The following is a 13,128-nucleotide window of genomic DNA, read 5'->3' as shown; positions in this document are numbered from 1 at the left end:
CTCAGGTCACTGCCTGCCTACCCAGTCAGTTGCCAGTGCTCTGTAAACACTATGGTAGGAGCAGTTCTTAAGGAGGGATTTGGAAGGCATGGTAGCTTTATGGTTTGAAGGAGGGCATTCCACACAAGAGAAGCAACCATGAAGGTATTCATAGGGGAAACAGACAAGCAAGGAACTTGAGATTTGACTCCTACTTAAGGGAGTTTTCAGGAACCAGTAGTTTAGGAGGGTTTTAGGAACTGCTCATCAGGGAATCCTTGCAGAATGGGAAACTGCTATCTTCTCTCTTCTCTCCCCCACCAACTTACAACTCCCGGAGGAGCTTTGGTGCTATGTAGGCTCAGGCTCCCTGCTACTCTTTTTCCTGAAATTAATTAGCACCCACATACTGTAATGTTGGGGGTCATGAACTCCAAGTAGCTGCTGAGGTATGGGAAGTGATGCTGGCACGGGACCGTAGTAAAGCAGAGGTAAATCAGATGCCATGTTCTCAATTACACATCATTTTATAATGTAACCCTTTACCTTTGTCCTCCATGGCTTGCCACGAATGCGCTGACAGGTAGTTAAATGGGGTTGAAGCAAGCTGTGTAGCACGTGCAAAGTCTCTTGTGCTGTTGGGACTGGGCGCCAGTGTTTTGTTATTACAGTGCAGAGCCCACACAGTGGAATCATCCATCAAGAACTCTGTTGTCCGAGTTCCTTCCTACACAGAAGAATCAAGCAGTGTTCACCGGGGAGCTAACAATAAGTCTGTGATACCTGCAGTTCATGCAGGACCTCACAGTGCTTTTCCAGCCAACAGTCATCGATACCCTCAACATGTTGACACAAATGAGAGAACCAGTGTATTCTGGTCCAACCTTCTCCAGGAGAAATACAGTCTTCACATTGCTAGCAAAAATAAGCCACCATGGCCACCTCTGCACACTTGGACTTAGCCAAATTCCAAAGCTTAACCTATAACCCCAGCGCAGAGGCCAAGGAGCAGGACTATTAAGGCACTACAGCCACCCCAACTATTCTAGTCATTGTAATACTGAAGCACCGTCTTCCACTTCCCCACTCACACAGATGCACATTATATCCATGTGCAGACCCGTGCTTGGCTCCTGACGACTCAGAGGAGTGAAGCTCAGTTCCTCCAGGGACAAACTTATCTCCTCAGATTAATTTTGTTGGTCTTGGCCTCCAATTCACATTTCCAGCTATGTGACGTTTGGATTGGACAACATTAAATTCCACTAAATGTAACATCTGGGCCACGTGTTACCATAGTTTTCCCATTTCTAGAAACATTTCATTGGGGGAAGTTGTATTTATGGGATGGGAAAGTCACACTCCTGGAAACATATCCTGGGCTTCAAAGTTTTTCAGATTTCCAGCGACTTGTCCATGAAATTTCTAGGAGACAAAAGTTAATATGCCAGGGATTCTTTGTGCAGATACAGATTAGTGATTTTGCAATGCTGGAATAGAATTGCAGATCACTACAGGTTAGCACTAAAGGCAACCACTTCAAGGCCCTTCAATTCCACATTACTCTTCTAGGCTAAGCTTTGCTAGAAATAAGCACACACTTACTTTTGATTGCTCAGCACATCTGAGTAAGGGATGTTCTCCAAAGGCTCTGGACTGGGGAAGCTTGTTTTTTTGCTGTGGGAACCTAACAGAAACTGCTGTTTAGAAGTCATTTTAGCAGAACAACCTACACAAAAGTTAAGAGGCCAGAGCTGATATTAGCTTTCTAGAAAATTGGTCTGCAAAAGTCCGAGATTACTTTCTGAGACCATGACAGGTATCTCCTCACACTTATCAGGCAAGCCACACAAGAACCATGATCACAGTAACTATGCTCAAGAAGACGTCAGCCATTTCATGGAGAAGCAGCCAAGGCCTTCTCATGTGGCATTTCCCCAATCTTTGGGGACCTTATTTTCTCTGTACACTTCCTAAATTGAAGATCTAAACTGACTGATAGTGCTGATGCAGTCATGGCAGGACTAAATGGAATGGCACTACTGAACCCACATGATATCCCAGAGACAAGAGATTCAATTTGTGACTAGCTTCTCTTTACCTATTGTTTTCTTTTTCATTCTCATCTTCAAAAATGGAAAAAGCAGACACAACAGGGGCAGCATCATTAGCTTTCATGCTTTTACTAGGCTCTAGATGACAAAGAAAGAATTAAGTCAATATTGTTTCAGCTTTACCTAAAAAGCATCATAATAAATGGCCACATCCTCATCCCTACACAATCAGAGAACTGATGGGGACTGGAAATGCTAGCTACTCCAGTATAAAGCATGTTCCAGTAGCATATTACATATGCATCCTTTAGGCAGAAGACTATTCTCAGTCCCAGAGTAGGGATGAAGCAAAAGAGGGTCTCTCTCAGTCTGAGACAGCTGTAAGGGACAGACCTGATAGGTTCTAAAGAAGATCCCTGTCTGCCATAAGAAAGGGCAAGCTAACAGGATCAGCAAGGGGTTGGGGTGGGAACGAAGAAAAATGAAAGGAGACATGGTCCTGACACATGGTCCTGCGTCTTCACATCTCAGCCATCTACCAGAAGTGTCCTCAGAGTTTGCACCCAGTAGAACGAATCAGTCTAGTCTTTGCTATGCTAGAGACTACAGGGGTTTACTAAGGGAGCTTCTTCCACTCCAAAGCCACAAACAGCGGCTTATTGTGCAGAGAACTGTAACCCCACTAGGAATTGAGAGCATGCTGGCTCAGAGGTACAGGACTGGAGGAAATCAGTCTCCATATCAATCTCAGCTTGCCAATGCATTGTGCTACTGCTAAATTGCCAGGTTACCTGTTTAGTTAATGAAGGCTTGCAGTTAGGGTACTAATATTGGCGAAGAACACTATACACATCATAGTCTAGATCTGGTCCTTCCCCGACCCAACACAAAAATGCTAAACTGATTTGCACACAAACTTCAGAGTAATGAGAGGAGGAAGAGTTATGGTAAGGTAGACCTTTCTTCAGGCTGAAATTGTGCAGATCAGTACAAAGTATTAACTAGATCTTTTCTGGAATTGTGTTTCAAGTACCAGAGAAATAGTTACGAAGAAGCAACAAATTATTTAAACCCAATTTAATGCACACTCTTCTACAGCATTTTGTAGGCAATATAAGTGTGCTTTTACTTTTCCTAATCCTTTGCACAAGAATTTAGAGTCTTCCAGTAAATCAGATTCATGATATGAAATTCTGTGGGATTAAGCTTCTTCCATTTCCCATGCATATCCAAAGGACTGCTCTCCTCCCACACCAAAACTAAATGGGGCACAAATGTTTAGTTTGGGTTGCAATGTGATTGTGGATAAAAACTCAATTATACATACCACTTTTTCTACAATAGGCCTCGAATTTCTCCTGATTTTCTTGAAGAGAAGGCATTTCAGGCAGGATAGGTGTCTGAAACATGTCCATTAAAAATCCTAACGAGAAAATAAACACATCAAAACAGCTGCAGAAACATCTTTCAAAAGTTATCGGATTTTTCATTATGGACAAAAATCAAAGGTACGAAAGAGAGCACTAATCACTGGACTGTCTTTCTGGATTCTGTATTTAAACACCTTCAGCAGGTGTTGAATAGAACAACAAATAATGGAAACGAGTGAACTTTTATACCTTATTGAGTACCATGAAGTTACTTAGTGTTTCAATGAGGCTTAAAGTGTAGTTAATAGTTTTATTTGCTAGTGGATCCCTCAAATACCTGCAGAGATTAAGACATTTTGAGCCAATCAACAATTTTCATTTCTCTGAGATATATACAATTTGAATTAAACTGCAGGCTATTTTTGGTCAGTGGTTAAGATGCTTTAGTACTGAAAGACAAAATCTGGTGACAAGTTTTCAAAGGGATACAGTGGGATCAGGATTGTATTGCTCTATGTATGACAATAGGCTGATCAGTATTGCTTTGTTTACTGATTATAAATATTTATATTTAATGTCTGGGAGGAGAGGACCAAAGGGGTGAACCAGAAGAATAGTCTACAGTATGAACATGGTAGGAAGCAGGCCAGGGAAATAGCAAAGAGTTGGGAGAGATTGGTACCAACTGCTTTATACAGGGGCCGGGCCTGGAACCCAGAGAGTGGGTAGGACTTGGTTCCCCTATTAAACCCAGAAAAAGGGCTTATTAAGGCCTTGAGTAGTGAGCCACATTCAGTGACCAAGAGCTCCATTGCCTAGCTATGAAGGCTGGCCTCCTCAGGCACTGGACCTTTTAGCACCCTGAAAGGGGACAGGACTACCAACAACCCAGCCAGAGGGCTGAGGTTGAGACAAAGGACGAAGAAGCAAGCTAGACACCCAATGCTCCACCAGAGATGGATAAAAACTGAGACACACTTGCTGTTGCCCAGTTTTGTGATAAGGAGCTGCTGAAGACCAAAAGTGACCATTTACACAGCTAAATTATTCATTCCTTAGCTCTCCACAATAGTAATCTGTTATAGTTCCTCTTGACTTGGAAACAGAAACTGCTTGGCAACAGCATTAGACACAAAGGATCTCAGGCTTTGCTGCAGACAGAACCACAGCAGGCTAGCAACAGTAATTTAGATCCAGAGAGAGGTTCTATTAAGATTATGGGCATTTCTTTCAGTACTTAGGCTGCTCAGTAAGTGAAGAACTTTGTACCATCCTCCAACACAAAACATTAAAAAAGGGACACATCATGTTGTTCCAGATTATCATCCAAATGGGAAAGAATTCATATTGTGCTAGTAGTCACCTGGTTTCCTCTTGCCAACAAAGGCATAGGTATCCTAAAGCCAGTTTGTAGTAAGTAGGTTTGGTTTTAAGAGGTTATCGTGCAATCTTGGCTCCACTGGAGTCTACGACAAAGGAGTCCAGTGGAGCTAGGATTTTACCCCACATGCTTACCCAGTGCTTCTTTAGTATGAACAGTGGGTGAGGGCTGCACTTTCAATGGAGTTGCCTGCATCACTCCTCCCAGTGAGGTATTCGGGGTGGCTTGAGAAGCATGTCCAAAGCTGACAGAAGCGTTTCCAATTCTAGGTGCTAAAAACAGAAGAGTTTAAACAACTTTTGAGTATGTCAAAGCAGATTCTGTAGCCTATGATTTCCCATGGTTTGATGGTAAGCACTAGTGTTTTAATACTATTTAGTGCAACTAGCATTATGATCTGCAGACACAAAGATTGGAGTACAATGCTGTTCTATGCATGTCAATCAATTAAACTTGTCTCAAGTGCATACAGTGGCATTATGTATAGCTGCAACATAAACTGACCTCTAAATATCTATATTAAATACTGGTAACTCCCAAGTAAGAAGACTTGACTCATGGACGCTGGAAGAGCTGCATAGTATGCATCTCCAGACAGAATAAATAAGACACATGCTATGGGATCACTGGTTTTGAAACTGCTCGGTAATTACCTTCTTTCATCGCTGTGCAGTGATCTAATTTGAGACCAGAAGTGCTCACATTTGAGTGCCTTCAAAGGAAAGGGTAAGAGTGTTAGTCTGAGAGGAGTTAATAAAAAAACCTCTTTACATGAATTCTAGTTTCATTTCAGACACTTCCAGTAACACACTTCAGCTTTTTGAGCATCGTCTCTCCCAGCTTGTGTCAAATAACAGATGTTTGTCTTTCCCTGAGAAGAGTCTGATAAATAAGAATTGTAGTGGTTTCATGATGGGCTGTTCCCAGACAGTGATTGCCCCATGCTCGCACTATAACTGCGCTTTCTTCAGGAAAGCTGCAATCAAACAAGTAGATCCACTAAACCAGTGGCTCTCAACCTTTCCAGACTACTGTACAGTAACTCCTCGCTTAACGTTGTAGTTATGTTCCTGAAAAATGCTACTTTAAGCGAAACGATGTTAAACTAATCCAATTTCCCCATAAGAATTAATGTAAGGGGGGAGGGGGGTTAGGTTCCAGGGAATTTTTTTTTGCCAGACAAAATACATTTTATCTATATAGATAGATAGACAGATAGATAGACAGACACACACATACATATATATACACACATACAGTATAAGTTTTAAACAAACAATTTAATACTGTACACAGCAATGATGATTATGAAGCTTGGTTGAGGTGGTGGCGTTAGAGGGTGGAAGAGGGTAGGATATTTCCCAGGGAATGCCTTGCTGCTAAATGATGAACTAGCACTTGGCTGAGCTCTCAAGGGTTAACACATTGTTGTTAATGTAGCCTCACACTCTACAAGGCAGCACTAATGGAGCGACGAGACACAATAGATGCATGGCAGTGGCTGTAAACATTCCCTGATGAAACCCACGCTATCCCACTGGCGCGTATCACTCCCTCCACTTTCCAAAGTGCCAGTGTGTGTGTGCGCGCGTGTGTGAGAGAGAGAGACAGACATGCACACACATGCATTGCGCCTTTAAGTATGCTGATTTCACTCTAAGCACACTGCCTTTTTAAGTAGATCAGCAAGTTGAGACAGCAGCTGCTGCCAGCAAGCTCCCTCTATCCTGAGATGTCATGTGTCTCCTCTGCTCTGTGGAGATGTACAGGAGCAAGGGGATGGGGACACCCTGACATCAGTACCCCTCTTCCCTCCCAACCCCTGCACAGCAAGCGGGAGGCTCCTGGGAGCAGCTCCAAGGCAGATGGCAGGAGCAGCACACAGCAGTGGGGGGAGGGACACCTGAACTGCCCGGCAATTGATAACCTGCTGGACAGCTGCTGCACAGGGAACTTAGGAGAGCCGACAGGGGGCTGACAGACCACCCTGGTTCCAAGCCCCCTCTAGCTAGCTCCAACAGGTTGCTCTTCCTGCAAGCAGTGGACAAAGCAGGCGGCTGCCAAACAATGTTAAAAAGGAGCATTGTGCAACTTTAAACGAGCACATTCTCCAGTAGATCAGCAATGTAACAACGAGACAACATTAAGTGAGGAGTTACTGTACCCCTTTTCAAGAGTCTGATTTGTCTTGTGTACCCCCAAGTTTCACCTCACTTAAAAATTTACAAAATCAGACATAAAAATACGAAGGTGTCACAGCAGACCATTACTGAAAAATTGCTTACTTTCTTAGTTTACCATATAAGTGTAAAATAAATCAATTGGAATATAACTATTGTACTTACATTTCGGAGTATAGTATGCAGAGCAGTATAAACAAATCATTATCTATGAAACTTTAGTCTGTACTGACTTCACTAGTGCTTTTTATGTAGCCTGTTGTAAAACTACTAGGCAAATATCTAGATGAGTGGATGTACCCCTCAAAGACATCTGCGTACCCCCAGGGATACACCTACTTGTAGCTGAGAACTACTGCCCTAAACTGCAACACTGTTATGGGCTGATTCGGAAAGGTAAATGTAAGCAGCTGGTGTAAACAAGTAACTTACAAGCTGAAAACATAGAAGTTGTAATATTAACAAAGCAATTAGCACGGAGGGTTTAAGAAAGCAAGTGCCTTCTCAATCTTACAAAACAAAATAAGCCTTCTTCATTGCAACCCATAGAGCACATTGGGGTAATACAAGCAGCCTCCTTCAGCAAGGCTCAGCATTTGCAATGCTAGAAGCCCCAGGGCAGTCTGGATACTGTAAGAGGGAAAAGCAGGGCGTGCTTACAAAACAGCAGCGTGATGCACTGGATGCAGGGCAGTGGAGCTGGTCATTATAGTCTTACTAAAAAAACCTGGAACTATGCAATATTCTGTTTAAGACATACGTTTACAAAGTTGTCAGTTTCAAAACATTGGACCTCCAAGTTTTGATTTGAGTTTTGCAAATGTTCTCTAGAATTTGGTCCAGCAGTTCATTTTAAGAGCTATTACTATATTTGAAATGTCTTACAATGATGCCTGGTATTGGAATCTTAAGTCACAAAATATAGGTAAGAAACTCAGAGTCCCATAAATCCTAAACAGAGGGAATGCTCCCTACAGATTTCTGGCATGTCTACTAAAGGACTCAAAGCCTGCAGAGAAGTTGGGGAATTCATTTAGTCCCTTTTCAGTGGGTACAACTAAAATTCCAAGGCCAGAAGGGACCATTGTTATCATCTAATCTGACTTCCTGTGTAACACGGGCCACGGAATTTCCTCAAAACAATTCCTAGAGCAACATCCAATCTTCATGTAAAAATTGTCAGTAATGGAGAATCCACCACTTGGGTAAATTGTTCAACTGGTTAATTGCTCTTACTCTTAAATTTATGCCTCATTTCAGTCTGATCTGGATGCCTTGTGGTGGAATCTCCACCCTTAGAGGTTCTTAAGGCCTAGCTTGACAAAGCCATGTCTGGGATGATTTAGCTGGGGTTGGTTCTGCTTTGAGCAGGAGGGGCTGGACTAGAAGACCTCCTGAAGTCTTTTCCAACCCTACTCTTCTGTGATTCTATGGCATTTTTATGCATTATGGGATGTTTACATGAGAGTGTGACCAGTTATTAAGTTTTTCTAGATGTAGCTTGAATCCAACAACAACTCTGCAATATGGTTAGGTTCAGTCTGTCATCATCCCATGCAAGTCTTTCTAATTTTTCTCCTTGCATTGTAGTGGGCCACCTTACTTCTCCAGCTCATTTTTTCCTTCTTCTTTTAATTCAGTTGCATATTTAAGCTTCTACTCAAAGCGACATGAGCCAATAATTAATTCTTTGGCATAGCATAAGTGAAGGCAGGATTGTGAGAACAGCGGAGGTTTCTTCCTCCTCAGAGCTGCACAACAAAAGGAGGGCATTGCTTGCTCACCTAGCTTGTCCCTATTTGTCCCCAAATTGGTGTATTTTAGACATGCTAGGGATATTGGGGCTGAATAATTAGTTAACAGTGTACCTGAAGATTACTCTAGCATTCTGATTACCACAACTTAGATACAGACTGTGGCAGAGAGGAAGTAGAAGTAGTACTTCAAGTTAAAGTTGAGACTTGGAAGAGTTAGATATTTCAGTGACTATATTACACATATTAGCAGAATTGCATTTTCTAAAATGGATCTCTATAAAGCATTGGTGTCACAGTTTTCTATCCTTGATAGATGCTTTTAGTAATATTCAGTATTGTGGGTATTAGTCCCACAAAAAGAATCCTCACTAGGGAGTTTGGGTGAGACATGTGACACGAAGTTGGGTTATAAAAGAGGCCAATTGGATAATTAACACTTAATTCAGACCAGCTGACTTCCTTTAGTGCCATCAATAGTTTCACAGTGGGACTAGCTGCAGAGAGTTTCAACCTACCAAGGATAGGAGCAAAAATACACAGCTAAAGTAATGTAGTCTAATTATAGAGTCTGAACAACATCTGAAGCAAGAATTAGAAAGGCCATTTGCACTTACTGCTGTCCAATGGAGTGGCCATGACTGAATGTGGACTGTTCCTGAACAGGTGGAGACACAGCATTACCACTCTTGAGCTCAAGTTGTAACAGAGTGTTCCGGAGTTCTCCAAGATCTAGTTTAGCTTCGCCTGTGATCTCTTCACATGTTACCATTGATAGTGACCCTGACACAGGCTTTGGTACAGAAGTATCTGCTGCTGAAGTACTTGCTGCAGCCCTTGATTGCAGCTGATCTGGCCCCAGGCACCATGAGGTTTGCAGATCTGTTGTCTGAGAAGGTGCTGTCCAATCTTGCTGTAGAGCAGGAATTGGTTTCACACATGGATCAACCTTTGCAGGAAAAAACATACAGGCAAACTCTTGTATCATTGCTAAACTGCTCTTTAAGCCATCCAGAAACAAAAAAGAAAATCAGTCTTACCATACAATGGTAACTTTCATGTGTAGCTAAAAATAAATCCTTGGTGGTCTAAGTAGGTTTTTGGTTTAATGGTTACAAAGAGTGTTTTTAAAAATGCATATTGAAAGCCATGTCGGACAAACACAAAACAGGAAAATAGGTACATCAGTGAATCTTGTTTTCTAAGTTAAATTAGCAGAACACGTGGATTAAAGTTAGACACTCATAGCAAGAAAGTTAAACTTTACTACTTGATACAAAAGCACTGCTGCTGATCACAGTATATACTTACAGGGGCATCTCCAGGCCCCAGCATGCCAAGCAGGAGGGTGGCAGGCAGGATGCCTTCAGCGGCATGCCTGCGGAGGGTCCGCTGGTCCCGCAGCTTCGGTGGAGCTCCCGCAAGCACGCCTGCAGGAGGTCCACTGGAGCCGAGGGACAGGCAAGCGGCAGAGCACCCCCCGCGGCATGACGCCATGCTTGGGGTGGCAAAATGTCTAGAGTCGCCCCTGTATACTTACCACCATTCTATCTAGAACAGACTGTAGCACGGGTGCCTCTTCCAGCTTAGCTTCTGTATAGTCTTTGGTCAGCTGTTTGAGCTGTTCCAGCTTCTGCTGCAAGAACTGCATTTCAAGGATGGCAGATTCTTTTCTCTTTGCGTAGTCCCTCTCTTCCTCTTCTGAAGGTGGGAAGACCATAATAAGCAAAACAGACAATGAATGTCCGTTTAGGCTTTCCTCTCCCCAACTCAGATATGAGGTGCTTTAGTTTAAATAAAATGCAGATATATAAAAAGCTGTTACAATTTAGGTTGCTACAGGCAAATAATGTGTTCAAAATGAAATTAATCAGGAAATAGAATAAAACCATACAGCTACCTACATCAGCTTCTCACATTTCCAACAGCCCTACCATGAGCTTGTGAACAGTAGACAACCAGTGTCACAGAACTCTACCTTTTCAGGGTAAATGTTTCTGTTGGGTGACTGTTTCCTTGCTTGTGATTTTATTTAGGTGTTTTTCCTTTTGGGGTTCTGTATTTCTCTAAAATTGATTTGTGAACATGTTTGTTGCATGGTTTGTAGAGTAGTTATTGTTTGCTCGGCAAAGGTACAGTACGTTCGTGTGTTTTGCATGGCAGAAGGAAGAATTAAGGTTGTCTGGATGTCGCTTCCATTACTGTCTTTTAGGATGGATTTGTTTGCAACAAGGTGTGAGGTGATATATGCAGTTGTATGACTTTTCTGGTGCTGAGTGGAATTTGTTCTTAATTTTCCATTTAAAAAGGAAAATTCAAATATTTTAAAATGGCCATGTGAGAGATGTAGAGAGAGTGAGTGTCAAGTTTAAAGCTGTTCACAAATACCTCCTGGCTCCCTTCACTATCTCCAGTATATCTGGGAAAGTCAAGCCTCTTGTAGTTTGTGAGAAGAAGGTAATTAGCTGCTAGATCACAGTGGGATAGGCTGTTCTTGGCCCTTCAAATGCCACTGCGTCCACCCCTCAAGGGAGAAGGGAGAGAGCGTGCTATACTATATTGGAAAGACTGGGTTTGAGAAGATTGACTGGACACTGCCACTGACATCAGTTTAGGAATCCTGGGTTTTACCCTAGTCCCATTCTCTTGCTCTCTTATCAGGTGAGCTGAATGGCACTGTCTCCCAGAAAGTTCCTCAGATCACAGAGGAATTCGTCTGACACATTCACTGATGTTTACAGGGTCCCATGCATGTCTTTTCTACTCTTTGGACATGAGAGGGGATGCCAGCTTTGGCCTAGAGAGTGTATACAGGTCTCTAAATAGGAATAGCGATGAAGAGTTACTTTAACCAACTAGTTTTCCCTCGAAAAAAGGACAACGACATTTCTGAAGGGAAGTAGATAGAGTACCCCATTCTTTTTGTCGTCTCAATCTTTCTTGTTTTCGGTAAACAATCTTCGCTCTCACTTCCTCAAATGAAAGCTCTGAGCCTTCACAGATGAGCATATTTTTATTGTACATCGCCACTTGCTCAAATTCATTGGAGTTCGAAGATAGCTTTGGAAGAACTGCTGACTTTGAAATGTAGGTAAGATACTCTCTGTGGAGAAAGAAGTGTGAAAGATGCATTCAAGTTCACTATGAAGAACTCTGAATATTTTTTTAAAGCACATTTGTCTAGCACAATTGAGTGTGTATTAATGCTACTTACACTTTTCCTGTGCCATCCTGAGAGGACTGAGCTGCAGAAAGTGTTGGATCCTAAAAGGTAGAGAGAAGCTTTGAGAGCCTAGTCTTAAAATGTCCACCTATTTTGTTCAGCCAAGAATTCAGGAAATCCACTTTTTCACTGTTGAACACTTTGTGATGCCCAGAATACAAAACCTGAAAGATGTAAGACATATTGATCTCCCCACCTTCTCAAGCTACAAATTTTGATGACTCTGAGCTAGCTGAAGACCCATAACAGACATAGGTAGAGCAATAAAATTAGCTAAGCTATTAAAGGTTTCATTCCATCAGTGAATGGACAGCATGATACCTAGAAAACAGACTCACGGTTTTTGTTCCCCTCACCAGAGCCTCAAGTTTGATTAGTAACCTTAGTTTAAGTGAGGGACTTGTGGGGGCAGCAGAAGCCTCCTCAATCATTTAATCTCAAATCTCACTCGTGTGTCTTGTTTACCTCTCATTGCCCCCGTGTGGTAGTGTGATGGCTTCCTCATTTCCTCCCTATTCTGGAAATGCACATGGGTCTGACAGAGCAGAGGATTGCCACTGCACAGCTTCTCCTCTATATTAATACATTCAGGGTTCTACATCACACACCAGTCTTCCAGCCAGATAGGATTCCTTTTTAGAACCAGTCAACACTGCTCCTATGAGGCATGAAGATCATTATCAAGTGATATGAGACAGTGATGATTGACCACACTACCACTATTCCTTCCTGTGGAAAGAGGATCCCCTACCTACACTGGCCTTCAGAGATTTACCATGTTGCAAAATTTAGTCTCCAGTGCCATTCACAACCACTAGACCATGCTGCAGCAGCCATTTATGACAATAGAGTTCAGCACAAAGTAGTCCATAGCTTTTCACTGCAGGTGGAAGCAAGCCATCTTTTAACCATGTTCCCATGCTGAACCATTGAAGTGCAAGAGTGTAGCATGCATGATTGATCTGAACAGAGTATCCAATTTATATGCAAATCTAGAAGTTTCTTTTCTGGGGACAGGATGTAGTATAACCATAGCCCCCCCCAGTATGGATGGAACCCAATGTTATAGCAGTCTAGCTGACAAGCGTGGATAGGCCAAGACAATTCCAATACTGATTAGCTACAACTATGCAGAAATTCATTAAATGAAAAAAACAAACAAAAAAACAAACTTAGTTAACAGTTAA

General features: G+C 42.3%; 1 protein-coding gene across 1 annotated transcript in view; it reads right to left on the bottom strand.

The window, feature by feature from the left end:
• BUB1 (BUB1 mitotic checkpoint serine/threonine kinase) overlaps positions 1-13,128 on the bottom strand; it is a 57,950-nt gene that overhangs the window by 27,287 nt on the left and 17,535 nt on the right. Inside the window, exons 7-16 of the mRNA XM_032770571.2 lie at positions 11,933-11,982; positions 11,631-11,821; positions 10,259-10,419; positions 9,336-9,667; positions 5,438-5,496; positions 4,919-5,056; positions 3,361-3,456; positions 2,081-2,171; positions 1,585-1,666; positions 526-706 (exon numbers count right to left, since the gene is read on the bottom strand). Of these exons, the coding sequence (XP_032626462.2) occupies positions 526-706; positions 1,585-1,666; positions 2,081-2,171; positions 3,361-3,456; positions 4,919-5,056; positions 5,438-5,496; positions 9,336-9,667; positions 10,259-10,419; positions 11,631-11,821; positions 11,933-11,982 (1,381 nt within the window). The remainder of the gene's footprint in view (positions 1-525; positions 707-1,584; positions 1,667-2,080; positions 2,172-3,360; positions 3,457-4,918; positions 5,057-5,437; positions 5,497-9,335; positions 9,668-10,258; positions 10,420-11,630; positions 11,822-11,932; positions 11,983-13,128) is intronic.

The sequence above is a fragment of the Chelonoidis abingdonii genome, chromosome 3 (assembly GCF_003597395.2).
Source record: "Chelonoidis abingdonii isolate Lonesome George chromosome 3, CheloAbing_2.0, whole genome shotgun sequence".
NCBI lineage: Eukaryota > Metazoa > Chordata > Testudines > Testudinidae > Chelonoidis > Chelonoidis abingdonii.
This window is presented reverse-complemented; position numbering and strand designations above follow the sequence as displayed.